The sequence below is a fragment of the Catharus ustulatus genome, chromosome 8 (genome assembly GCF_009819885.2).
Source record: "Catharus ustulatus isolate bCatUst1 chromosome 8, bCatUst1.pri.v2, whole genome shotgun sequence".
NCBI lineage: Eukaryota > Metazoa > Chordata > Aves > Passeriformes > Turdidae > Catharus > Catharus ustulatus.
Window position 1 is genome coordinate 4,592,766 of NC_046228.1, and position 27,055 is coordinate 4,619,820.

The following is a 27,055-nucleotide window of genomic DNA, read 5'->3' on the forward strand; positions in this document are numbered from 1 at the left end:
CCTCACAGTCAGCTCTTAGAAATGTGCACCTCGTTTTGCATGGCTGTAATAGTTTATCCTCTGTAAGGATGACAAGGCAAGAAACCACTGCAAAGCACTCAAAGCTTTGTGCCAGACATACACAGCATATGGAATACACCTTGCAATTTAATGATACAAACAAAGCCAGTTTTAATCCCAGAGGAAAACTGGATTGGTCAGTGTATTGGACCTGCTGAAGACAGACCAGCCAGCTCAGCTAATGCTCTCTGCTTGGTTTTTTGTGATATAAATGTATATTGCTCTAAAAACAAGCCTGACCAGAGCAGAAGCTCCTCTGGATCTCTGACAGTCCCTGGTGTTTCAGCCTTTTGGAGAGCCACAGCCCAAAAGGAGCAGCTGCCTGTTGATGCAAACGCTCACGCTGGAAAAACAGGTGATAATGAATTCCTGAAGCATATGCAAGCATTAAGCAATTACTCCATGAATTGTCAGCAGCTGCTTCAAGAGCCCTGCCCTGCTTGCCACAGGTATTTATTTAAAGTATGATACCCACCCTGATATGAAGCACATGCACAGACTTAGCACTGCCCAGAGTCCCTTATGGCTCCTGAGCCAGCCCGTGCCAGCAATTTGGGAATGGCAAAGCTACCCACTGTGAAGCTTCCCATCATATAAAGGGAAGCAAACAAAAAGAAAGGACCTCAAGAGAAATAACAGGTTCTGATTTCCATGTCGTTTTATAGACAGATCCTTTGAGAGAAAGTCTTGAAGCTGTCCTGGTTTCCAACACTTCTAATATTTTTCTAATATCCATTCTGCTCACACAATTAGATGACATTCAGCCTCCATCCCAGCCTCACCTACAGCAGGCAGAACTCCCCCACATTCTCACCACAACTGATCCACTTCAGGTATTTTCACTTATAGTGTGGTTTTATCACCTTAGCATTGAAGGAACGTGGCACTGGAACATTCTCCCTCATTGGTCAGTTAGTGCCATCTATGTTTTTGGGATTACTTAGAAAGATTCCACCTCAGCAGACCATTCATTGGCACTGTCTGATGTAGTTTAGCTTTTCCCTGCAGCTCTGTGCTCTGCTGTTGTCTCAGCCATTGCTGCCTCCTCTGATACAGAAAAGAGAGGGGCAGTGTGCAAGGAAGTTCTGAGGTTACAGAGGAAGCAGTGACATGACTAGATAAAGGGAAATCACCTGTTCTAAGGCCATAATTATCCTGAATTAACTGCATATCAAACTAGGAATTCAAACAGCAAAGTAGAAGCTCGTTAAAAACGAAGAAAAAAAATTTTAACTTTAGTAAAGCAGTTACAGCTAGGTTTGGAAAACAAAAATAAATAAAACTGGAAAAGCAACTCTGAGGCTCCACAAGTCCCAGCTCAGAAGAATTCACATCTGAAACAACTCCATGTCATTAGAAACACTGAATAACAGGGTGATCAAAGGCACTGTCAGTTCAATTATATTGTACGGGAGGATAAGAGGGAGGCCCAGACAACTAACTGAGAGTAATTGGGTTACTCTGGAGGCTTGTTTTTAAACACTGCACTACACCATGTGAATGCTGCAGGTCTCATTTAACTGGGTCACCAAAACTGAGGCAAAAGTCTCCTAACTCAAGGCTAGGAAGTGCAATTTGTGTGCCTAACTTCAGGCTACGAGGTGAGAACACTGGGAAGCAATTGCACACAGGTAAGGGCAGGAATCTGGCCCAGCAGATGGGACAGCTCAGAACTCTCCTCCTCAGCTTTCAGGACCTCTCTGTCCTTACAAATACTATTTTTTTCCTCATGTAATCCACATTTAGAAGCAACACATATTTAAGATAAGGTTAAGAACAGAGTACCATGCCCTCCCAAACTGCCCAGACAGCGGGCACCTTCCTGGAAAATTGCACCCCTCTCCAGCCCTGGGCTCCTGCCAACCATTTCACGTAGTAATTCAAAATAAATACCTTTTAGTGGGTAATCCTGCCACAGCCATGTCCTGAAGTTCACTGAGGTCAAGGTTCTTAGGCTCAGTTAATGCAGGCGGTGATAGCTTTCCTTTGGCATCCTGGAGGGAGCTTTGGTGTTCTGAATTCATCTTGCTTGGCTGATTTTCAGCAGCAGCGAGACCTGCACGTGCAGAATGCTCACCCTGCTCCATCACAGGGAGGGCTGGAGAGTGATTTTTGTGCAGGTCTGCCTCCTGCTCTTCAGTGCTCGTGTTTATAGCTAAGTCTCCCTCAGCAGTGACTAACATCCTTGCAGTACCAGTTTCAGGGATGTCTCCACTTTTTTCATTACCTGTCCTTGCTGTGCCTAACACTGTGTCACTGCTCTCTTTCACGTCTTCCTCTGTCACACTGCCAGATTCTAGTTTACAGTCACTTTGCAAGCAATCATCCTGGCTTACTTCAGTTTTTAAGTAATCTATTAACCCATGCATGCTCATTTTCTTTTCTTGCTGTGCATCTTGAGAATTCCCCGATGTTTCCAAGCATTCCCTATTTACTGCTTCATCCTGTATCATCTGCATGTCACATCTAATGCCATGCACGAAATTGCTGTGAATCTTTGCCTCCTGATTTTCCTCAGGTGACACACTGAAATTGTCTGGCAGTTTTTCATGACTGTAAGATCCTCCTGGGACAAGTGCTGAAGATGCCATGTCAGAGACGCTCTCGGCAATGTCTGCATCACCGTACTCGCTTTTCTCCTGTTCATTTGGCTTAGGATCCTGACACTGTGCAGTAGGAAGACTTACATCCTTTTCAGAGGAAACTGGTTCTGCATTGCACTCTGTAATTAAGTTATTTCCCTCTGTGGCAGCAGCATCTTCTACATCCCTGCCCTGTACACTGCCTGCAGAGATAACAGCTCTGCTGGGCTGCTGCTGGCTGTCGGAACACGCAGGGAAGTTCTCAGCTGCTGCCCCATCAGATGGAGCTGGTCCTTGCCTCTTTATCTCTAAGCCTATTAGCGATTCAGGATCCACGCCACCAGCACACACACCTTCCTCTCTTTCCATCTCACTGCTCTCAGTGGGCTTGCCTGGCTTCTGCAGATTTTCCGGAGCTTGTTCAGCAGATGGAGCGCCATCCAAGCTAGGGACCACTTCTGAACAGCCAGCGGGCTGCCTGCTTTCCTCAGTGTCCTGGAGACTTGCTGGTGGCAGCTCTGCCACTGTGTTTTCTTGTTGCAGAGATTTGCCCTCGGCAGCTTTGCAGGAACTCTCAGTAGCTAAAGACAACTCTCGCCCCTCTGCTTCTGAGGTGCCCTCGGGAGCTCCTTTGCCCTCCTTGTTTGATTCTGAAAAGTTCTCAGCACCACAGAGTTCTGCTGGATCCTTGGCCACTGGATTCTGCTTGAAGCCTGCATGGTTCTCAGTCAAAAGTTGGGGTAATTCAGCACTCAGTGTGCTGTGAACAGTTTTTTTAAAAATCTGGCTGATGTGCTCCCTGAAGTCTGGGATGCTGGAGCCAATGTCCAGAGAGGTGCAAGTCAGAGCCTCATGTTCCCTTCCAGAGTTCTCTGCAGACTGCTCAGAAACACTGAGGTCTGCCCTGGTTATGTTATTATTCTGTTTTGAAAGCTCTTCCATTTTTTCTGAATTCCCAGGTTTCTCTAAGATCTTACTGTACTTGTCATCTACACGGATATTGGTTGCAATTTCCTCATTACAGCCTTCTTGTGATGATGAAAGGCTCAGCAGCTTCCCTTCTGGAGTAGGGAGTGCTAACACAGACTCTGCTGAACTGTCACTTTGGTGTTCTTTGAAGTTTAGCTCACTTTTTGTTTTTTTGGATTTAATTGCAGAGATCTCTTTCTTCAGCTTCTCAGAATTGAAGTGTGATAAGTTTCCAGTTCTCTGCCCTACATTCAAAGTCTCTGACAGGGCATTGGCAAAATTTCTGTCTCCATCACCCTGAAAACTTTGGTCTGGACATTCTTTTTCACTCACACACACATTCCCTGCAGAGCTGTTTTCTGAATTTTCTGCCTTACCTGTGCCTACATTGGGTGAGGGACCTAAGGGTGCTGACACCTGAGGACCTGGGGGACCCTGCAAATTAGAGCTGCCTTTTAAGATGTTTTGGGATGCTACAACTTCCAGCTCATTATTTAGTGATTCCCCCCCAGTACCCTTGTCCATGATGTTTCCAGGTTGCTGGCTGGGATGGCTGAGTGCAGAAATTGTAAAATCTGCTTGACAAGAACCAGGCTGCTCTGTTGCATTTTGAATGCAGCTGGATTTATGTGAGTTATCAGTGGGAACCACTTCCCTGTGTGCCTGTAATGGTGAAGGAGATCCTTGTGCCCCTGGACTTATATCAGGCTTTATATTGCATGTTTCTGGGACAGAAGCACTGTCCTCACAACTCATCTCCATGTTTCCATCTTTCTGGATGATTCCCCCATCAGCAGCCAGAATATCTTCTGAGATTTTTGCCATTAATGGCATTTTCCTTTGCATTTCTGGACGAGATATTTGGGGATCATTTTTCTCAGAGTTATCAGAAGTATGTGCTATTTCTGTATTGCTTGGCAAAGCCTGTGATATGTTAGTGGCACTTGCTGAATCCTGTGTCCCTGTAAGAGTGTTTACAGCAGCAGCAGAGCTCTCACCAGCATTATCCTCTCTCCTGCACACGCTGCCTGGCTGCTCATTCTTTTCAAGTTCTTTACAAAACGTGTCTCTCTGACATGCTGCTTCATGCTGCCTTGCTGAGATCAAAGAATTATCACCCTGCTCAGGCTTGCTTGAGTTTTGCTTACTGCAGCACTTTTCTTCTGCCCTGAGATGGGTTTTGTTTTGCTCGTTGCAATCTCGCAAATTAAGCGCAGTCGCACCAGAAGTGTTTTGCCCGTGTTTGCTCACATCCTCAGCACTGCTGTCATCCTTGTCCTGCTCTTTTGGCCCATCAGAGCCACGTTGGGGTGGTGCTGGCACAGAAGATTGCTTGTCAGGGTGGTTTGAAATGTCCAGAGGTATTTGTGGTGAGCTGCTGTGATTGTCTGGGTCCAGCTGCCCAGGTTGTGGTGCCCTTCCTTTGGGCTGCTGACCATCTGCTCTCCTGACAGCTGCCAGGCTGCTCTGCTGCTCCTGCTGCTCCAGTCCTGTGTTTGAACTCCAGCCACTGTCACCAGCAGCAGACAGAGGCTGCTCTGCTTGCTGTGCTTGGGGAGGAGCTGTTGGAACATTTGGAACACCTTCATTTTCCTGCCCCTCTTGGACACTGCGCTGCAGGAGCTCTGAAGAGCTGCACGAGTCCCTCTCAGAGGGGCAGCTGTTTGCAGTGATGTGGCTGTCACCTCTTTCCTCCATGTGACCGTGGTGATCAGTAAGTCCTGAAGTGCTGGTTGCAGTTTGGGGAGGTTCTGAAGGAGCTATCTGTGTATTTCTGTGACTTTCTGCTGCTGCTTGCTCCAGCTGAGTTTGCACATCTGATTTACATTTGCTTTCCTGAGCCAAATCTTCATCCTCCACAGAACTTTTCACTGCACTTTGGTACTTCTTTTGTTGAACACCTTCATTTTGATTTCCATCCCCAGCACTGCTGTGTGCAGCTGCAGGTTCCTGCTCTGGATCTCTCTGAGGTGCTTTGGTGATGGGACTGTTCTGCTCTTTGGTTTCCAGAGCCTGTGAAGCCTCCTTGGTTTGTCCCATAGTCTCTGCCAAATCATTTAATGCCTGGAGATCAAGCTTTAATTCGGGCAGTTTTTCACTTTCTCCTGACTTGCTGGAGCTCTCAGGCTTGTCTTGACTCTCAGCTTTGTGTTCAGATTCCAGCACAGCTTCTCTAGCAAAAGCCTTTTCCCAGGACTCATCCTGCTTACTCTGCTTAATATGATTGTTCCCAGGGTGGAGGAGCAGTGAACTGTGTGCACCATCTAAACAAACCTTTTCAGTGCTGTTACAGCCTGACTGGTCCCAAGTTTTGCCTTCAGCCTCAGTGTTAAAGCAATCAAAACTCTGTGGGCGTTCCTCCCCTGCTAGCTGTGGTGAACCCTCGAGCTTGCTCTCCAGTCCATCTAGGGCAGCTGCTTTCTCTTTGCTCATTTGTTGTTCAGGTTCACAACCACCAGACTGGGAATTGCCTTTGGGTGGTTTAAAGGTACTGTCTGAATTCAGAGGCTTTCCCCCACCTTCTTGCCCCAGGTCACCTGTTGGAGTGTTTTCACAAAGACTGATTTTTTCAGGATTGTGTTCCAAGTGGGTATTTTCCATGTCCTGGTGGTGGCTACTAACAGAGCTCAAAAATTCTCTTCCTGCCCCACTCAAGCCCTCAGGTAATTCTCTGGTTTCTGACACTTGTGCATCCTCTGTTCTGATTCCATTTTTTCTTCCTGTTACATCCGCCTCCATCTCTTTTTGATACAGCTCTGTGGATCTGCTCAAAGAAGCACTTAATGCATATTCTTCCAGTAATAATCTTTTATCTACCAGTGAATTTTCCTTAGTGGGCCTAATAATGCTTTCTGTTTCAGAAAGTGTGGTGCTTTCTCTAGACACATCATCAGCTTTTATAATTTCATTGCTATTGGCTTCTTTTGGGCTTTCAGTTGTGACAGCTGATTTTTCTTCTTCCTCCCTCTCAAATGATAAAGGCACACTGCAAAGCTCGGCACTAACAAGCTCATCCTCCATTTGAAGCTCTCTTTGAAAAGGGGGTTTGTTTTTTTCAGAGGCTGTTTTCACTGCTTCACTCCTCGCTGGATCTTGAGAGCCATTTCCAGGCACATATTCCCTCGAAGGCTCTTCATGCTTTGGTACCAGGAAGAGATTTGGAGGGCTAGAAGGCAACTCTGACATTAAAGTACAGGGTTCTGATTTCTTCCTTTTGCTTCCAGATAGAGCTGGATTTGCCTCACTCTCTTTAGCTGTTGTTTCAGCCCCCATCTGTAGATTACAGATCTCAGCGAAGCCCTGAGCATTCAAAATTGCTCCAAATTTTTCACCATCTGAGCCTCCTGTTGCTGGATAATTTGGGATTAAGGTTTCCTTTTTCATTAGCAGACCCTCTCCACCATCTGTGTTCTGTCTACCTTGCTGCATTGCTGCCTGCAGCTGACCTACTTCCAAAACTCCTCTCTCCTGCCCGGCCTCCTGAGCAGTACAATAATCTCCCGCTGCTTCTCCCTGGGGAACCGAGCTGACATGTGGCTCCCTGATGCCACCCAGCTGCTCATCCTGCTGGAGAGATCCTGATTCTCCTAAACCCATTTGTGTGGCTCGTTGCATTTCTGTGAGTGCTGCTGCAGGGCTGGGCTGCAGGGCTGGGATTCTGGGCTCATTCTCGCAGGTTTTGGTGGAGGAGGCAGCAGCGCTGTCCACAGATCTGGCATGTGCTAATCCCTCTTCTTTGCCATTCCCTGGACCTGGTGATGGCTGTGCTCTGTGTAACTTGTCACTGCTGCCTGTGACAGGTTCTTTGGCACAATCTGTGACAGCCAGGCTTCTCTCCCTTGCTTCAGCAGAGCACTGTAAGAAATCAGAGTCTGTTTGTCCCCCTTGCTCTTGCAAGGCAGCGTTCTGTCCCGTCCCCTCTGGAGACACCGTGCTGGAATTGGGGTTGGAATTTGGGCTGGGTAGCTCTTCAGCACTGTGGCTACTGATGCCTTCCTTACCGATGCTGCCAACAATGGAAACGTTTATTTGTTTCATGTCAATAAAGAAGCAAAGAATAAGAAGCAAAGAATTAAAACCGTTTTGTGCCACTGATGCTTCAAAGCCATGCAGTGCATGCACTGAGAAGCTGATAATCTGCTTTCAGGAGTTAAACCATCAGACACAGTGGTTTAAATGTTTATCACTCTGTGAGGCGTATTCCCAGTCTCACCTGAGAGCCCCCATGCTCATGGCATGCATTTTAACATTCCAAAATCCTAGAGAACTGTGGGGAGAGGGGACACACCTGACAGCAGGAGCAACAGGGGAAAAAAATAATACTGGGAAAGCCCACAGCACCTCAAAGAAAGGCTTTTTGTTTGTGCTTCTCAGACTTTGCCAAAGCTTCACAGCAAGTGCTGTTATCTGGCTGTACTCGAGTGTGTAGCAGATTAAGAAGGGCCCATCTGCTGAATGTTTTCTCCAACTAATCAGCACAGTTGATTCTCACCAAAAGGTCAAAGGGCTCACCCTGCCCAGTGTGGGATGCTGCTGTGCCACAATCCACACCCAATGAGCTCATTTAATTGCAGTGTTTGATTTCAGTGCATCTAACCCATAACCCTTGGCGTGATCTCATTTCCCACCCAATAAAGATAAGATAGAAAAGTTGGATCAGAGATGACGAACTGTGAGAAGGAGAAGTTATTTTAAGTATTTTTCACTGTGTGTTCCTCAGTTTTCCAGGTGGTGAAATAGGTTAACCTTGTTCTCTCACTTACCTTCCATACCTGGGCATGGGAACATGGAGAGAAACATCTATTTCAAACTGGATGTAGAATTGTACAGAGGAGCAGGGAGCAATGTTTACTTGACGTGAAATAATGAATCCCAAGCAAAGCAGGACACAGAAAACACACTGCCATGTGCTGGGTGGCACAAGGAGAGATGGCTCAGAGCTTTGTCACAGCTTAGCAGTGACAGGTTACATTTCAGAAATTCCAAGTCCCCTTCAGATTGGAGCTAGAAAAGATGATTAAAACACCTCCCGTACAGCCAAGCATAGATTAGATTTTAAGTAATCCCCAGAAATCTGAGAAGCCTCTCTCTGCTCCTCTGCCCAAGTTTTACACACAAAATTCTTGATGGAGAAGTGAGTCAGTGACAGATCTGGGGTCCCTGCAGATTATTTTTGTGTTTATGTCAAAACAGCATCTTGGGCTATCATGCACAAAATGCACTTCCAGGTGGCTTGGCCCCTTCTTATTCTGAGAACTGCCCAAAAAACAATTTCTTTAGGGACAGCTGCACCTAAAGCTGAATATGAGTCTGTCTTAGGTCCTAAAAACCTTCTTCAGAGTCATTGCAGTGGGAAACAAACTAGTCCTTGAAGAGCCACTGAAATTTGCCTGTATTAAGGCTAAGCCTCAAATCTAAGGTAAAGTATAACCTGCAATTAATATTGAGTTTAAACAAGTTTCAGCAATGCTTGGCATGGGTTTGAATATTTAATTCATAACACCAATACATTTTATTTAAACATTCAGAAAATGGTTTTGCCCAGAGGAAGTTTTCTTTCCCTATCACACTTATCCACATGAAACTTCCTGACACTGGGAATACCAGAGATGGCAATACAGTATTTGGTGTCTGCTGACAACGTGGGGCATGACAGGACATGAGCACACAGCAGGGAAATGCCAGGAGGTTTTCCCTAAGCAAGGAATCCACTTTATTATTGATGTTAATTTTGCACTCAGTGAAGCTTAATTAGAAGAGGAGGGACAAAAACCAACAGGGAACTGGGGAGGGGGTGGAGAAGTGGGAGTCAATTGTTATTCCAGCTTTTTGCTGTGTTGCAGCTCTGCAGGTCTATCTTCTACTGACTAAATTGCTCATTAGCAGTTTTGTGCCCAGGGTTCTTCACCCTGGAATTGAGCTCGTGTCAGAGATAAGGTGATCAGGGCAAGAATAAAACTGGGTGGGGGAAAACCCCTCTAACCTCATGAAACTGAGCACTGGGGAAAGTAGAAAACACCATCTACACCTGTAATTGTTCCTTATAATTTATTTTTAATCTCTGATTGTTTACTTATCATTAATCCCATCTGTCAACAGAGCTGATAAATGCACAGTAATAAATCTGAGATGGAAATGTTGGCAATGTTCACTATATAGAGCATCCATCATCATATATTTGCATTTTTCAGATTTCATATGACTGAATTATCTCTAAGACTTTTACACACGACTTCTTTGTTACATTAGACTTTTGTTTGCAGCTACTAAATATGAAACAGTTCCAGACATGTCTGAAGTGCTTAAATATTCTTGACTACAATATCCAAACCCATGAACTATCTGCTGCCATGCTGGTAGCAACTTTGTCAAGAGCCACAGTAATAAACTTGTGATTAGCAGGTTCAAGGGAGATGACAATCCTATGAACTAGGTTCAACATTAGGAACCAATCAAACCAATTTTTCTGGTATTCAATAATGCCAAAAAATTGTTCATTTTAGTGAGGAGCAGATGAAGGAATTGGGACAAGTTTGTAATTAATGTATGCTGAACAGAATTAAAATGCCAGTGCTTGCACAGGCTGTGACAGTGAGTTAAACTATCACTGTTAGAGTGGAGGAGCACAGATTCATTATCTGTGCTGCTGCAGCTCGCTCAATGTTTTATTCAATGTTTTATTTATAACACAACTCAGAGGTTTGAGTTTTCATTCAGTAGGAGAGGCCCAGACTGACCTGTCTGGATATCTCAATTTATTTTTCTCCCTCTGATGGAGCCAACAAGGAAAACCATTCAGGGAACATATCCTACATCTTCCTTTTCATTATTTGCAATCTTGCTTTTCTGTCTGCAAGACATGCTGGGGTTAGCCAAACATCTGTTGGGAATGCCTTAAGCACAGTTGATCCTGCTTTAGGGCAGAAGGATGGACTGCATGACCTCTTAAGGTCACACCTAGTCCCATTATCTTCCACTCTTTTTAAAGGGAATAACACTACTGGGAAATTACACCACATGCTGAGGATAATTCCCCTGAGTAAAACCCATCTACATTAAATCAATAATTACTTTCAGGGAACTCGGATTTTTAGACAACCCATTTAATAATATCAGCATAAATCTGTGGCCTTAAAAGTTGGTATTTTTAAACACAGGAAAATAAAGTATGTTCTCTTTTGTGGGTAATCTGACCTATCTCAATATTATTAAGGGGAAAATTAATTCCTATTTAAAACAAAACATGCAAATGACAAAGCATGGAAGAACATTCGAGTTCCTCATAGTTCATGTAGAGTTTAGGGCAGGAAAAGTCATTTTGCTGTGAATAATTGCTGCATGTGACTAATGATGTTAAACAAAAGAAGATGCAGTCATGCCAAAGACATAGGTGCATCTGTAGCTTGAAATGAGTATGAACCACTGCACCCAAGAGTTACCAAAGGGAACTTTTCCCTCATCTTAAAAGTAAAGCACACAGTTAAGAATTTGCAATTTCAAGGCCCTAGCATACTGAGCATATGACTATTTCACTTCCAGTTACAATATCAAATAACGAGTTAAATCTTTACGTGCCTAAAATGTTTGTTTTGCATAAACAATTTGCTTACAATTTGCTTGTTTGGAAGTGCATTGCCAATTCAGCAATTAATTTTTAATACTTGCAGTTAACCTCTTCCACCATCAGAAGATATTGTGGCAAGTCTGAATTTTTCTGGGAAAATGTAGGAGCCCTGCCCAGTTACTAAGCTGTTTATAGGGAGAGCACTGCCTGCTCTGTGTTTAGGGTGTGAAGCTATAAAGGATGTTAAGAAATCGATGACTTTTGGTGCACATCCCATAAATACTTCCAGATTAAGAGCCATACCCAATCTATCAGCCATTAACACCTGAAGTCACAAGTGCCATTCATCTGTTTTGTCATCCACAGCAAAGACAAAGGGCCAGGAGATAAAACCAGCAGCAGCCAGACAAAATCTCTGGCATTTAGCATTTACTATCTGAGTGGGAGTGTGTGTGGAGGGGGGGAGTTATAGATGCCCAAATAGGATAAGTGTCCTGGATAAACAACAAGAAATGAAGGTACCACAGCAGAAAATTGTGGATAATTAAAAATTTCCATCTCTAACTCCTTTTCTCCCTTTCTAAAACAGGCAGTAGCTGTTGGAAGGACAGGCAGCCCTCCCAACCCAGTCCCACTTGTGAGGGAAAAGCATCAAGTGCCAAAGCCTCTGGATCCCAGAGGTCACATACGGTTGCCATCCACTGATGTAACTCCGAGCCTGAGTGATTATATTCCCAGGAGCAGGAGCCTGAAATCTGAGGATGAATTTAGAGAGCACCGAGGGGAACAAATGCACAGCCAGCTCTGCAACCACAGCACATGTAGAGCTGCCTCTCAAATGTTTCTGTTCTCTTTCCACTGACACATGAGAGATCAGTGCCTACATTTTGAGTTTACCATTTGGACACGGTGTGCTGGAGGACTTGAGTTAAGGAATCCTGCATTTTAATCTGTCCCTGAGAGGTATTGAAAGTTAGTGAGGAACAGGGAATTCATTTCCATATTCCCTTCCAAAAACAAAACCTAACAAAGCAAGTGACAGTTTTAGAGACAGAACAATTCACTTTTTGAACTTTTCAGTGTAAACAAACACATGAAAAATCCATCATCACTAAAGGGCTGCTAACAGCAGCCAGACTCCCCCACCCTCCCTGTGCATCTAAGCTTTCAGGAAAAAGTGAAGCAGGAATAATGATCTATACCATCCTCTGGGGAGCCTTCCTCCCCTTCTCCCCCACCCCCAGGCACTTTTCACCTCCTTGTTCCACACACAGAATAAAACACAGGCCCTGCAGTATTTGAAGTATGACCAAACCGAATTATTCTAACATTAAAGAGATAAAATGTACTACTGCTGCAGCAAGCAAGCACAGCCAGGTCTCCTGTTCCAGGGCCAGGAGTGGCTCCTCCTGGTCTCCATCTGAGATTTGGGAGTGCCAGCAGGAAGCAGGGCACTGACACACTGTCCTACAGGATGTGTGGCAGCTTTGTCCCCCCACAGTGGCTCTGTGGGTCCCACAGGATCTGTGTTCTGCACCCTGGGACAGCAGCCACGGTCATCCACAAAGAGTGTTTCATCCCCTGAGCTGTTATCTTTTAAATTGAGACATCTGCTTCTTCCTAGACCTGCTGGAAGGAGTGCCCCTGTCCAGCTGTGCACCAGGAGAAGGGCATGGTTACACCTCACATGGACACCACTGCAAAGCCCAAACCTTCCTGACTCTCCTGGCTTTTTAATTTCTATTCCACGTGAAAAGTTCACAATTAACTACTGATAATCTTATTTTCAGCACACAGTACCAACGAGTAACAGGTAAGAAAAAAATGGTCTGAAACAAAGTAAGAGCCACAGGCATTCTGAGTTCCAAAAGACAAGAATCTCAAAGCAACTTGTGAGGATTTGGGGAGGACAGAAGAAAGCCACCCAGAGGAAAAGCAAACGTGGTAATTTTCCACCCAGAGATTCTCCATCCGAGGGTCACACGCTCTTAAGGCTCTCAGAGTTCACTCCAGGGTGGAAAAGATGCGTTCAAGGCAGCACAGGGGAGCGAGTTAAAAATAAACAGCTGGAATGTGGAACTTCAAAGATTTTCCGTTTATTGTCTTTGTTTCTATTCTGGCAGGATGTAACTTAAAAGACACCCAAAACAGGCATGTGCCAGCAGTTCAGGAGTGAGATGAATAACAAGTAATTGCCTGAGCTCCCACCCATCTAAAAAGTTTCCTGAAACAAGAATCCTATGAATCCTTTCAAGCTGACTCATCCATGTAACATTCATCTCCCACGAGTCAGAATTTTGCATGCTGCACTGGGCAAAGCTGTTTTAGTCAGCTTGAATACAAATCTAAGTGTTCTAGGTACTCACATTTTGAAAAGGAAACCCCTACAGAACTGCTCTTGTGCCATTTTTGAATAACGCATTTTTAAAAATGCAGATTAGTTACAGAATAGGATAAAGTTATTATGTTATGTTTAAAAAAAAAAAAAAAAGGCAAGTCTGCACTTGCTGCAGGCAAGCCACAAATATTCCAAGGTAAGAGTCTCCACTGTACCAGGTGGGTGCTGGTACAAATTCTGTTATTGTGAAGTTCCACAAACAACTCCAGTTTGCAGGAATGTTAGTCATGAGAGGTCTGCAAAAATCAGCACTTAGCTGATATTATTAGCTCATCATTTCCTCTCTTTTTCCCCCTTTCCATAACCTGCACACTGATTAGAATAGCAGAAAATTACTGTTTTGCTGTCACAAATCAGAATGCATCATTGTTTTTAAGTAGTTTCCTAATTTATAAAAAAGTTCTGTTTTCTTCAATAGGACAGCATGGTTACACACAAACCATACAGTGATTGTGCACAATACCATCAAGAGAAATTAAAACTAAAACTAGAGGATATGTGTGGTATTTGTTAACTGAAATAACAAACAAAATGCACATTAAAAAATCTCACCCTGTCCATTTTACATCATTACTCCAAAATTTGATTTTTTTTCTAGCTACTGGGAATGACATCTGTGGCTTCCCTCCTTAGAGGCACTCAAGACAGGAGAAATTCATCCAGGAAAAAGGTGTTTCATGTATAGACCTGGTGCTCAGCAGTAGAGTGATGCTGGATTACACAGACCATGCATCTCTAGGGAAGAAGTGCAGCCTTCCATCACTTTAAATTTCATGCAAAAAACCTCTATCACTGTAAATTGACTTAGCAGTCTTGCTCAGATTCTATTATTTTCAGTAGATAATTAAGATGTGCTAGTGGCAGTCAGAAGAAATAGAATTGATAGCAAATATCCTCCTGTGTAAGAGCTCCACACTTCAGCCAAGCTGTCCCTTCCAGAAAACAAGCTGCTCTTTTTTCATAAACCCTTTTAGATTATGTCATGTGTCTGAATTTCCCTGAAATGTCCCCAGTGTGGTCAGTGATGATCCTGTTTAATACCTAAATTAGGACTTCAACTGCCACAAACTGTTGCATAATAGCAATAATTATAAAATAGACTGGACAACAATGGAATAGAATAGAATAGACTGGAATGGAATGGAATAGACTGGAATGGAATAGACTGGAATAGAATAGAATAGAATAGAATAGAATAGAATAGAATAGAATAGAATAGAATAGAATAGAATAGAATAGAATAGAATAGAATAGAATAGAATAGAAAGGATATTGGAAGGGATCCACTGTGATCCAACTGCCTGAACACTCCAGGGCTGACCAGAGGTTAAAACAAAGACTCTTTGATGTTGCTCTGTCTCAGATGAGAGTTTATTAGTGCAAGCAAAAAGCACAGAAAGGTTGGGTCAAGGGTTACCACCACAGCTGGAGCCTGGTTTATAGTTATGCAGTAAAGTCAGTAAGGAAGTCAGTTTGGTGATCAGTGAATAGATTGGAGGTGTGAGGTTATTTTGAGGAATGCAACATCATCATCATCCATCAGGATGACAGATCTTGCCCCCATCTATCAACAGCATCAGGGCTTCAATTCTTTTCACAGGAAGAAATTCCATGTCTTACCTTGTAGGTCCTGGGATGGAGGGGGTCACGCTCTCAGCCAGTGGCACAGCAGCAGCAAGAGGGTCTGAGATGTCCTGACCTCCAGACTTTTCTGTGCTCTTTTTCTGAGGGCTCCTTTTTAAATTGTGGCCATCACCAGGAGGTTGGCCTAATTCTGAGTCTTGTGGAGTGTTCTAGAAGGAAAAAAAAAGAGAACAATTTAAATAGCTGCATAAGCTTGAGGAGTTTTGTTCTGCCCACAGACAGACAACCTCTGTGGTGGATTTCACTACTTTGATGGAACTTGCAGGTTCTAAAGCCAAGCCATTTTTTTCTTAACAGCAGAAAAAACAGAAGGAAATGGTTGGGCCAAAAATAAGTACTAGGGAAAGAAGAGGGAGAGAAGAATGCAACAATTGTTCTAAAGCAGCCAGGGCCATTACTGACCCAAGGAAAGTGCCATCTTCTCCTCTCCCAAGCCTGGGAAATGGTTCCTTGCTAAGCAAATTTAAAGAAAAGAAAGGATGGAAACAGTCTATAAACTTGGACACTCACAATATTAGCAGCATATTTGGAGTTAAGTTAGAGAAAAAGCCAATGCCATTCAAGACCCAACACTTGAATCCAAGTCCAGATTCCTTCCCTCCCACTTCAACAAAGCTCAGAAAGCCTCTGAATTTAAACAGAGCTCTTGATTCTTCACCAGGCTGCCCATCCCTGATAAGAGCTACAGGAAATGCTGTAGTTTCTGTAGTGACAGCTGGAAATGCTCTTACACAACTGTGGCTATGATGCATCACCTCTTCTCAAAGGGAAATAATTACCCAGGATCTTCAGCCATGCCTTTACATGATGGGTTGGGGTTTTTTTGTTTGTTTGTTTGCTTTTTTATATTTCTTTTATTGTAAATTATTGCTGCAGGGAGGAAGAGAGTCCTGTGCAAGCACCAGGGTTACATCAGGTAGTGAGTGGCACCTTCCCACTGAATTTTTTTTGGAGGAAGTATCTTTAGAACATGAAGAACTGGAAAAAGCTGTCCTGAACATTAGCTGAGGATGTTCTTTGAGCATAGCAAAAGAACTGGTGTAATGGAGAAAATAATCAAGTGAAAAGCAAAAAATGTCAATGAAGGCCTTTTTCAACTTCTCTGAGACATCAAGCAATAGTTAAAAAAGAAGGAAAGCTGCTTCATCAAATCACTCTTAACATAAAGTCATTGTTGTTTTAGTTCTTAATTGTAGTTGTGAAAAACCTAAGGCACACTTAACCTAAAGACCCATGAATGTATTTAATGCTGGCAGAACCACTGCAGGGTAACAGCAGAGATTAAAAGCACAGTACACAATTCCAACTCATCTCTTGGGGATTTTTGCACTGAGTTTAATGTTCATTTTGTTCTAGCAGTAGTCAATAAATTGCAGAGAGCTGTTGTTCAGAGAATTCCACTGCTCTGTGTGAACATGGTGTGCTCCCACACAGCCAAAATCTCCTCGAGCTCAGAGCCAGAATGAGACACCCAGTGGACAGGCAAAGCCCGTGTAATGAGCAACTGGAAAGGTCAGGCCATACTGAAAATACAAAAATACTTCCTTTGTACTTAAGACAAATTTGATTAACTCTCACATCCTCTGCCTTTCCCTGGAGGAGCCCCTTCACTACAGCTTTGTTTGCAGGAGTTTCCTTTATCTCCCCACGTCCCACTGGGAGACACCAAGGGCTCTTGGTTTCATGATTGTGAAGCACTTACCCAGCATGTGCTGACATCTGGCATTTAGAGTGTTTATCTAAGTATGTATGTTGGCTTCAAACCCAGAGTATATGGCAGAAAAATACTAGAACATCAAGAATTATACAAGGAAATTTGTTTCTTTCAGCTAGAGGAGAAGAAATGAGCTGAGTGAGCTTACAGGGCTGTGTTTTGATTTTGATGCAGAGTTTTGGGCAGCCTTTCTTTTGTTTGCATGGAGAGTTTATTTCAGTGTGCAGAGAGTAAGAGCTATGAAATGATGTGTTATTAAATGAATTACCAGGAAAACCCCCAGTCAGTGGGTGGGTAAATTCCCACCAAGCCAGGTGAGCAGTGCCATGTTTTCACTCAGTCCTGTATCATGTCTTATCTTGAGAGGTACAGGTGGTCAGAGGCAGAGCTGGCCACAAACAAATGCCTCTCAGTAGCAGACAAATTAAAAAATCATTTTCAGGCCCCCTGCAGACAGAAATGACCTTTTTTCCTTTCCCAGCAGGGCAGGCAGGGTCAGGAGAACCACACAGAGAGCCCAAAGAAATTAGTTTAATTTATAAAATTGTCCAGATGCCTCCAGCAGCCTGCAAGAGCAGTGAGAACTAATTATTCATTTTTCATCCTTTCTACTACTACCACCTCAAATTTTCTTCAGCTGCTTCGGGTGCCAGGCAGGAGGAACACCTCACATCTCTCCTGAGATGAGGAGCTGAATGTTTTGTCTTTTTTTTCCTAAAGCAAACATGAGAACACCTCCAAGCAGCAGTGCAGGTACCTGAGGGAACCCTGAAACCTCAGGATGGAATCAGGACAATTTGTCATTTCCTCCCAGAGTCACAGAACATGCTGGGGCAGAATCATTTGGTAGAACTTTGCTGTTGCCATTCATCTCCAGAATTGACAAGTGAGTTGCAGAATATGGACATTTATGTGCCTGCAATGCCTGAACAGCTCATCAAAATTAGGATGTTTCCATATTAGACAAAGAGAAGGGCCCATGTCCCAGTGATTTTATCAGCAAAATTTGGATTTAATATCCAAACAAAAACTCTGGGAGGGGCAGATTCAGCAGAAGATAGAAAGATTACAACAAACAAGGTCAGTTATGTGTGCGCATTTGAAGACTAAATTCAACATTTTCCATAGATTGTTTGGGGACTGGTGGGGTTTTTTTGTTGGGCTGATTGGTTTTGACTTTTTGTTTGTGGTTTTGGTTTTTTTTGTTTGGTTGGTTTGGTTTTGTTTTTTGTTTTTAAATGTTTTGTGCTTTCAGGGAACTAATGTTTAAGAAGCTATAGCTCATCTCCAAACCATCCCCTAAGTGACTGGCTTTGGCCACAGAAAAATCTGACTCTTCTTCTCCAAGTCCATTACCAAATTTAACATGTTTTAAAACAGTCTTAGCAATACTTCTGATGTAGCAGAGGTGTTTGAACTGTGGACTCTCTTTATTTCTTTCTTTCCAGGCTGTCAGATGTTTGAGTGACCAAAAAGTTGCCCTAACACCTAGTAAGGTAAAAGCACACACATATGTTCAAAAGAAGTTCAAAAGAGAATTTTAGCAATGATCTAAAATAAATCTTAATGTAGATATTTATGTGTAAAGTGAACTACTAATATGCCAACATATAGAAAATCTTTATATATTGGTTTTCTACATTTAATGCATTCATGTAATCATCACAAAAGAGCATGCTTTGTGAATCTAAGCCAGACAGCAGAAAAACATAATTCAATTTTTCGATTAAATTTTTTCCATTTAGGCTAGTTATGCAAATCAGGTGCTGAACTAGCTTTGCAAAGCATGCTTTTAAAATTTTTAATTAACATGTGTGAACACAATTATAAAGACTATGTTTTGTTCACAGCTACCATCAGAAAGCTGCAGTTAAATAAATTACTTTCAAGTTTCAATTCATTCAGCCTCTGAAGTGATTGACTGCAGAAGCTTGCAGCTTAATTTGTTCTATATTTGTTTCAATGCTGTACTCCTATTTGAAAAGGATTCTCATTATAAAGAGTTTGTTAACAGGAAGACTTAAATAATTATAATAAAAACCAGAACACAGAGGTTCTCAGCATTTTTAAGTCTAGGATAATTTAAAAAACTCCAACAACAACCAGCTTTGTCGCAGAGAGCATACAAACAACAGGAGGAAAACTAAACAGCTCATACTTTTTTCCCCTTTAAGGCAGCACAATATTTAAATGAATAAATGAATGCAACTGATTCTCCTGAAGTATGCAATGTAATTTGCATTAAACCCTTCTAAAGCACTGGAGTCTGCAAGAACACAAAGTAAATCTACAGGATCACTTTATTTTCCCAATGACTTTGAACAGGATACTAAAAAAGAAAAAAAAAAAGAGAACTCCATTAACACTGCAGCCAAAAGGATTATGGAGTTATCACAGCAGAAAGAAATGCCTTTAACTGCCTGGGAGCCTGTGGAGAGCACAGCTCCCAAAACCCCAGTTCACAGCCTCCTGTTCCCATCCCAAACCTGGGGTTCCCAGCCCAGCAGCAGCTCAGGGAGCCCAGCACAGCTCTGCTTCCAGCCCCTGGCATTCCCACCCAACCCCTCAGAAAGCTCAACTTGGCTTCACTCCCCATCCTCCTTTCTCCACTAAAAATCTCTTCCTCTTCCCTCTGCCACATTCCCCATTGAGCACATCCTTTTACAGCAGCTTCTGGAACGTGCCAGAGCTCTGAGTAGCTCAGGGTAAGCTTTGAGGGGTTACATGAAGTTTCCATTCCCACTAACTCCCTCTGGTTTAGTGGAGAGGAAGCTGGAGGAAGCCCTTACAAATTTCACTCAATAAACCAGAAATTGCCTTTCCTTTTCCTCTGTGTCTTCCATTACAAGGTGTTTGAATAGGATTTTTTTTAAAAAATCTGCCTGCTAGAGGTTGTTCACATGGTTGGGAAATCAGGGTTTTTTAATGATTCTTGAAATTTTTAAAGACAGAACAGGTTTTTTGAAACCACCTTTTCACTCTGCTGGCTTTTGTTGTTGTTCTGCAGGAACAGTGGCCAAGTTAGAGTTTTAAAGCTTCATACCTTTGGAGAGTCTCTCCATTGTTTGGAGAAGTGGTACCAAAATAAGTAAGTAAATGGTGAATGGATATTGCTTTAATAATTGGAACTTTGCATTAAAAATCAGTGAACAATGGTCAGCAAAACCAGTGAGCCATCACAGAAAAGTAACAAATTACAATCTAATATATTGAGCCAAGCTTGGACTCCATGTGATACTTTAGATCTGAAAAATTACATTAAAACTAAGTTTTATCACCTTGCAACGTGGCTAAATGTGATTTTGGTGCACTGCTGCCCCTTTTTGAGAGTGGCTGGGGTACAGCAGTTTGGAGGGGATGCCTGTCATGACCACTTCTTGTTTTTCTTCCCAAACATCATGACTGCTTAATCAGTTGAATGTAATTATGACATGATCAGATAGGAAGAGCAGATTCTATCCTTAAGGGAGTCTCTGTGGAGAATTTTGCAATTACAGTAGATTTTTTCTTTAATCAGTAATGGTGTAATTTGCTGTTGCTTCTGGCGTGGTTTATTTGTCTCTCACGGGAGTAGAATTTTAAGTTCATACCTATTCTAATTAAAACCCTCAAAGGGGCAGGAATGCAAAAATTGGCATTCACTTCTCATTTAATTTAATTTGCTGCTCAGAAATATGAGAAGCAAAGTAAATTGTGATATGGTAACAATGGTATTTGAAAAATTCTTACAGCTTTTGACTGCAAGTACCTGTGACCTTCTCTTAGAGATAAAGGGCTGCTTTTCCTCCTGAGAAACACCTACTGAAATGACTCTGTGAGCACAAAAATAAACACTGCTGTGTGGAGGGGGGTGTGTGTATATTTATATATTTATAGTTACCATCTTATCCTAGATTTAGCATTTTCCCAGAACACACGGTCTCCTTTCAGCCACAGCAGGAACAATTCAAACCTTCAGGCTTCAGTGTTTATGACTCTTGCAGTCCACTGAGGGCACCAAATTGTTTATCTTTAGATTCTTGTAATGTCAACATGGGTGTCCTCTCAACCTGAGGAGCCCTTCTGTGTTTGAGGATTATGCACTGAGTTAATGAGGCATGGCTCTGTAACTCCTTCATGGCTCTTGGTAACTTCACCTTTCCACCTGTTTAATGGGATCTGTGGTCAGCAAGCAAAGGAAAAGTCATAATTATCTTTGTCTCTTCACTAGTCTGACTGCAGTTGTTTTCCTTTGTCCCTTTCCTGATGTTGCTGAAGGCCTGTGTTATTTTCTAAAGGATGGCAGGTGTGTGAGACACAGCAGGAGAGAGAGATTAAAGTTGATGAACTTGGGGAGAAAATCTTCATCCCCTAACCTGCACTTTTCAATCAGTATAGTTTTAGCTAAAGCAGCTTTCTGCTGAGTGGTCCTTAGCAGTCTGACAATAAATGACTTGAGAGGATGCTGTTAGATTCAAATAAAGCACCATGAGGAAAATAATCTCCAGGTTGAGTCCCAAACTCTGTCATACTCCCCAGCCAAGTGTTTGCCTGCCTAGCAATTTCATAGCTGTGGAAAATGCAGGTCCAACATTTTCACACTATTTTTTAAATGGAGAAATGTAGTAAATAATTACAGAGGAACTTTATAAATATAATATATTTTTCCTTTTCATCTCTACCCATAAATTCTCATGTCCCATGAGAAATGATGATGGCTTTACAGTTGTGAAGGAAGCTTTAACCATTAATTCAGAAGAGAAGGACCAGTCTCCCAACTTCCTTTTCACTATACTTTCAAATTAAGAACTCTGCCACAACTTTGAATCTCCTTTCATCCCCTCTCCTTCACTCAAAGGAAAGATGTAAATAATAACGTGAATAATAATTATTCATTGCAGTGAGAAGTGTCCCAGAATTTGCTGCATTTGAATAAAAGGACATGTAGTTGTCTGAAAAAAAGACATGTTCTTATTGAGTAATCTCAAAGAACTACTTGACATTATTTACCATAGAATATTGGACCAGCAGTAATTACCCCTGGAAGTTACAATTAATTAATGTGCTGGCTGGAGGTTTGTTATGTAAGCATCAGGAACAGACTGTAGCCAACTGACAGCAACATCCTGATATGCACTGGATGAAATGGAAGGAAAAATGAAAGAGAATCATAATTCAGAGAGCAAAAGTTGGGAATCCCAGTGGACACAGTGTAGGGTGACAGCAAATCACATTAAAATGCTACAGGCAAAATGACTGCAGAGAAAATTAGGAATGCAATTTTGTTCCCAGCTGACCATGAACAGTGGAATGTATACAGATGTTACTGCACTATTCAAACAGCATGTGAACACCCAGTGTGAGCCCCAGAGCTCAGAGGGATTTGCCCAGCTCCCATGTGTGGGAATGGAGGCTGAATGCTGGACAGTGCTGCTGGTCCCTGCAGCACCAGGATGGGAGGGAGAGCCACAGCAATGAACAGCAGCAATCAGTGCAGAGAGACTGAACCCAGCTGAAAGGTGGGAAAAGTGATGGTGCAGAACATCAGCTGCAGGATGCTCAGCAGTCAGATCTGTTCATAGGAGACAAATGGAGAAATCTGAGCAGGATCACAGCACACCTCAGACAGCCACCAGACTCCTGAGAAGTTTTGGCCCCTCTGGCAAGTGTTGCCTGTCTTACACATTTCACAGCAGAAAACAGGAACAAAAGGATAACCACACATTAAGATCTATGTTTAAAGAGAAATGAACAATAACAGAGATGTGGAATAACCAGCTTTGTTTGCTTTTTTGCTTGCTCAGAAAACCAAGAGGAAGAAAGGAATAAAGCAAAATATGTAGAAATAACTTATGTCTAACTGACTTTGAAATTCCCTCTTCAACTCTGGGCCAAAAGATGCATTACTAGAACTTCAATTCAGCAGTAGCTTTCACCTTCAAAGAGCTTTACAATTACTTAGTGACTTTTACTTTTCTGTAGTCGTGAGAAAGGCTGTGGAATATGACAGAGCTCCGCTTCAGAACTCTGAGTGTCAAGAATTAAAACCCTGAGTTAAAAGTATTCCATATTAGCAAGTCCAACCTATTCAAACTTTACAAAATTTTATGCTCATGTCTCCAGTTATAAAGAACTCTTTCTGCTTTTAACATCCTCCACCCACTCCTTTAAAATAAGAGCAAAGATGCTCTGGTAATGGCATCATTCTAATAAAAATAAAGATAAAATACAGTCAGAGAAGTCAATAATGATCCTGTTAAGTGCAGTCACTTTGGGAGCTGTCCCTGAGCTCTCTGCACAGCCCTGGAGCAGCATGGATGAGGCTGAGATACATCTGGGATCACTCTGCATCCCACAGACCACGTGCCTCACTCTGTCTGACATTTCAGGGAGCAGATTTGTTGGTCCTGCTCAGCTTGGTCTCATTTCTAAGTGTGGCTTTGTGAGCTGGCACCTGAGCCCAGACCTCCCAGAGGTGCAGGGCTGAGCAAGTGCAGTCACATCAGCCTCTGTGGAAGTGAGTGTCTGCCTTTTACTGAGGTCATGTAGATGATTTTGGACATTTGGCCATCCAGAAAAGTCAAGGAAAAGAAGACAATGTCATTCCTCCATGATACCCAGATCTTTTGGGTGGATTAGCCATCTGTTTAATGGGCAGCACAACAGCTGAGTCCTTGTACAGTTCCACAAACTGCAGTACTTTCCACAGCTTGCCATTAAAGAACACCTCAGTTACTTCACCTGTATTTTGCCTGCTAAAGGCTGGATCTCAAGCATCAAAATATCTGTTCTTCCAGAAAGTTTCTTTTTCTATGTAAAGACCTTTCTCTTCACATGGAGTTTCACTATTCAAGGAAAATGCATCATAAAAATACCTTATATTTAATTCAGCATCAGCCCAACAAGCTGTGCCACTGTCATAGGGCAGGGCACAATCCTGAAATCTCTCAGCAGTTTGGACTTTGTTTGCTTTACAGCAAAGCAGAACATGGTTAGCCTATGTGAAATCACTTTGTTCAATACACTGCTGACCCCAGCCTCATTTTATCCAAGCATTATCTTTGTTCATTGCCACTAAATTTAGATTATATTCTCCTCAGGGGCTGGTCTTTACAAGACAGATTGGGTATTTACTTTTTCTCCAAGTATCTACTACATTCTTCCTAGTAGCACATTTATTCCACAGATCTTCCCACTCATTAAACGAGTTCTAAACTTAGCACAGGCTCTCCCAGCTTTAATGCAAACCATGTGTGAGGCTTCCAAATGACTCACTGAGAGCATGAGCCGTGCAAGGGTGCTCTCTGATAAACACACAAACAAAAACAACTCAGACCAACTGCTTCTGAGTGCAAGATCAACACCAACTGAGCTGTTTCAATGGTGTTGGGGTTGGGAGGAAAGGCAGCCAGCAAAGGGGGTCCAGCACAAGCTGCTTCTCTAAAGCATTGATTGCTACTAAAGAAAAAAAGTTAAAAGAAACCAGATTTTTTTTTTATTTTACAACGTGCTGAAAACTTAAATGGATCTGCCTTGCAAATGTGCAGCCAGTGTCACAAAACCCAAAAGCCAGAAGCGGATGCAGAAGAAAAAGAGCAGCCAAGCCTGGTGCTAACATTTTGAATGCAAACCATGCAAAGCAGTTTCATCATCCACTACCTGCTGTGCTCCTTGGCTTGGTGGAGTAAGGGTGGCTCTATTGACATTGGGGAGTTTCTGACTGAAATCAAAATATTTCATTTTTGTTGCTACTTCTTGTCATATCTCTGTTTTTTAAAAGAATCTGGATTCTCGGCATATTTTGTTTTGCTTTGGGTTTGGAGGTGGTTGTGTTTTCTTTTGGTTTTTACAGTCTGAAAAGGAGACCAGAAGCTTCCTTTCCTTTTAGAAGATTTTTTTTTACTACATTTCTTGATAAATTCACTAGTTTTTAAATAAAGTCTTCTCAGCCTCAGGATGACTCCTGAACAAATATGTTTGACTTCCAAAAGCTTCCTGAGTGGAAGCTGTACACTATGGAGAAGAAATTCTCATTATTTAGTTACAGAAATGAACACATTCCCATCTTCCCAAGCCCTGGGAAAAGTTAGGACCAAATCTTGGGCTAACAATAAAACTTGGTAAGAATAACCACGAACTATGGAAGATTTTTCTTCTAAAAATTATTTATGAAAAAATCTGTAATAGTTGTAATACTGATTGCCTTGAGAGAGTCCACTTTGCAATGCAGAAGGTGCAGCAGATCTGCTGAGACCTGAAGTGGAACCAAAATGAATCCTAATGCATTTTAGCAGCTACCACAACATATGGAAGGGGAGAGGATACAATATATACCAGCGTTTTAATTGTTGAAATGAATGAATTACAACTTTTATTCAAACTTGTATCAGCACAGTAACTTCTAATGTACAGTAGTTTCACGATTATAAGCTGCACCTGATTTTAAGCCGCACATTAGAATACAGAGTGTGATAAAAGGTATCTGTTCTATCACCATCTGTTGAGGGTGGGGCAGTGATCCTTATCTCAATGGCAGATATTCTGCTAATGGGCCATCCATTGAAACCAGGCAGGGCATTGTTCTTTATCTTTTCACAACCCATCCTTCCTCCAGCCAGTCATTTTCTGCTAATGGCCATTGAGTCCCACTGTGGGACTGATAAAATTACTGCATCCCGTTGGGAGTTGCTCCAGCCAGGGGGAAGAGCCCAACATTTCTTACCAAGATAAAAACAGAGGGTTTGGGACACTAAGGGAGCCCCTTTCTCCACTGGACTCCAGAGGAAAACCGGATTTCTCCACATCCCCACTGGAGCTCCGGAGGGAAACTGCACCTTGTACAGGAGCACTGCTCCAACTGAGCCACATCTGTCACTGCAGGAGGATGCAGCCACCATGGGATGGGACTGCTGCCAACACCCTGCCTGATGGGGTGTCAGGTTGTACTCTGACTGTGTCAGGGTTTGGAGTTTGTTTCTTTGTAGTACTGTATTTCTATTTTAATTTCCCTAGAAAAGAACTGTTATTCCTAATTCCCATATCTTTACCTGAAAGCCCCTTGATTTCAAAATTATAATAATTTGGAGGGAGGAGGTTTGCATTCTCCATTTCAAAGAGAGGCTCCTGCCTTTCTCAGCAGACACCTGTCCTCCAAACTAAAACAGCAACTTTTCATTCTTTGTCCATATATAAGCCACACCTGATTACAAGCCGCACTTTGGGTTTGGACCAAAATTTTAGTCAAAATGGTGCAGCTTATAATCGTGAAATTACTGTATTTTTTACACCAGCAGCCAGAGCATTTCACTGCCTTCCTTACAAAAATCTAAAAATAAACCACCAAACACCACCGTGCATTAACAGCACACCCTGGGAACGTGGGTGTGAAGTCCTGGATGGGGACACAGACAGTGCAAGGTCATTTCTGAGCAAGGAGGAGCTGCTGTGCTGGGCTCTGAGGCCACACAGGCACTGCCCAGCTCCCAGAGCCTGTCCCCACCCTGCCATGGCCCTGTTGCATCTCCCCAGGGATCATCCCCTGTGCTGCCACAGCTGCTGGTGCTGCCCTGCCAGGCTGACCCTAGGCTCTTCCCTGTCCTCAGGGTGCTGCCTGGAGCTGTCCCAGCTGCCCGTGGCTGCCCTGCTCCCAGGCTGGGTGCTGGGATGAGCCAGCCCTGCTCATCCCATGGGGATCCCCCAGGGAACAACCGCCCCAACCGTGCCCTGATGCTGGGGAGCACTGTCACTGCCAAAGGAAAAAAACACCAAGTTGCTTTAATTACCATTGATGACACTTAAATATGAGTGTAACGGGCAGCAGAAGATAAATATGGGGTAGGTGGCCCATGGAAGCAATTTCTGAAAGGTTTGCTCTAGGCTAGGAAGGCAGGAAAAACAATTTATTTGTCACACTCACCTCGTTCTCTGCACTGCTGTTCTCATTGCCCATCCCGACTCTGATGTCCAGGATCACACAGCAATTAAAGAAAGATCACTGGAAGAAAAGAAAAAGCTCTTAATATGCTGTAAAAAAACCAGACCAAAATAAAACAACAAAAAGCCCTGGAAATGTTGGAGGGCTCTCATCTCAGCCTCCCAGTCAGCTGCCCCTCCTGACATTCAGTCTTACAGTGATTCTAAGCCAT

At 42.9% G+C, this 27,055-nt stretch overlaps 1 protein-coding gene across 4 annotated transcripts in view; it reads right to left on the minus strand.

Annotated features, from left to right (window-relative positions):
- The window catches only part of TACC2 (transforming acidic coiled-coil containing protein 2), a 113,270-nt gene extending 86,380 nt beyond the window's left edge, over nucleotides 1-26,890 (minus strand). For 3 of the 4 annotated variants that reach the window (XM_033065541.2, XM_033065540.2, XM_033065538.2), the window contains exon 1: nucleotides 1,954-3,103. In XM_033065541.2, the coding sequence (XP_032921432.1) occupies nucleotides 1,954-3,011 (1,058 nt within the window). In that variant the 5' untranslated portion in view covers nucleotides 3,012-3,103. Of the gene's footprint in view, nucleotides 1-1,953; nucleotides 7,618-15,193; nucleotides 15,367-26,826 lie in introns of those variants that run through there. The other variant, XM_033065537.2, reaches the window with a different exon arrangement.
- Between the last annotated feature and the right edge of the window lie 165 nt (nucleotides 26,891-27,055).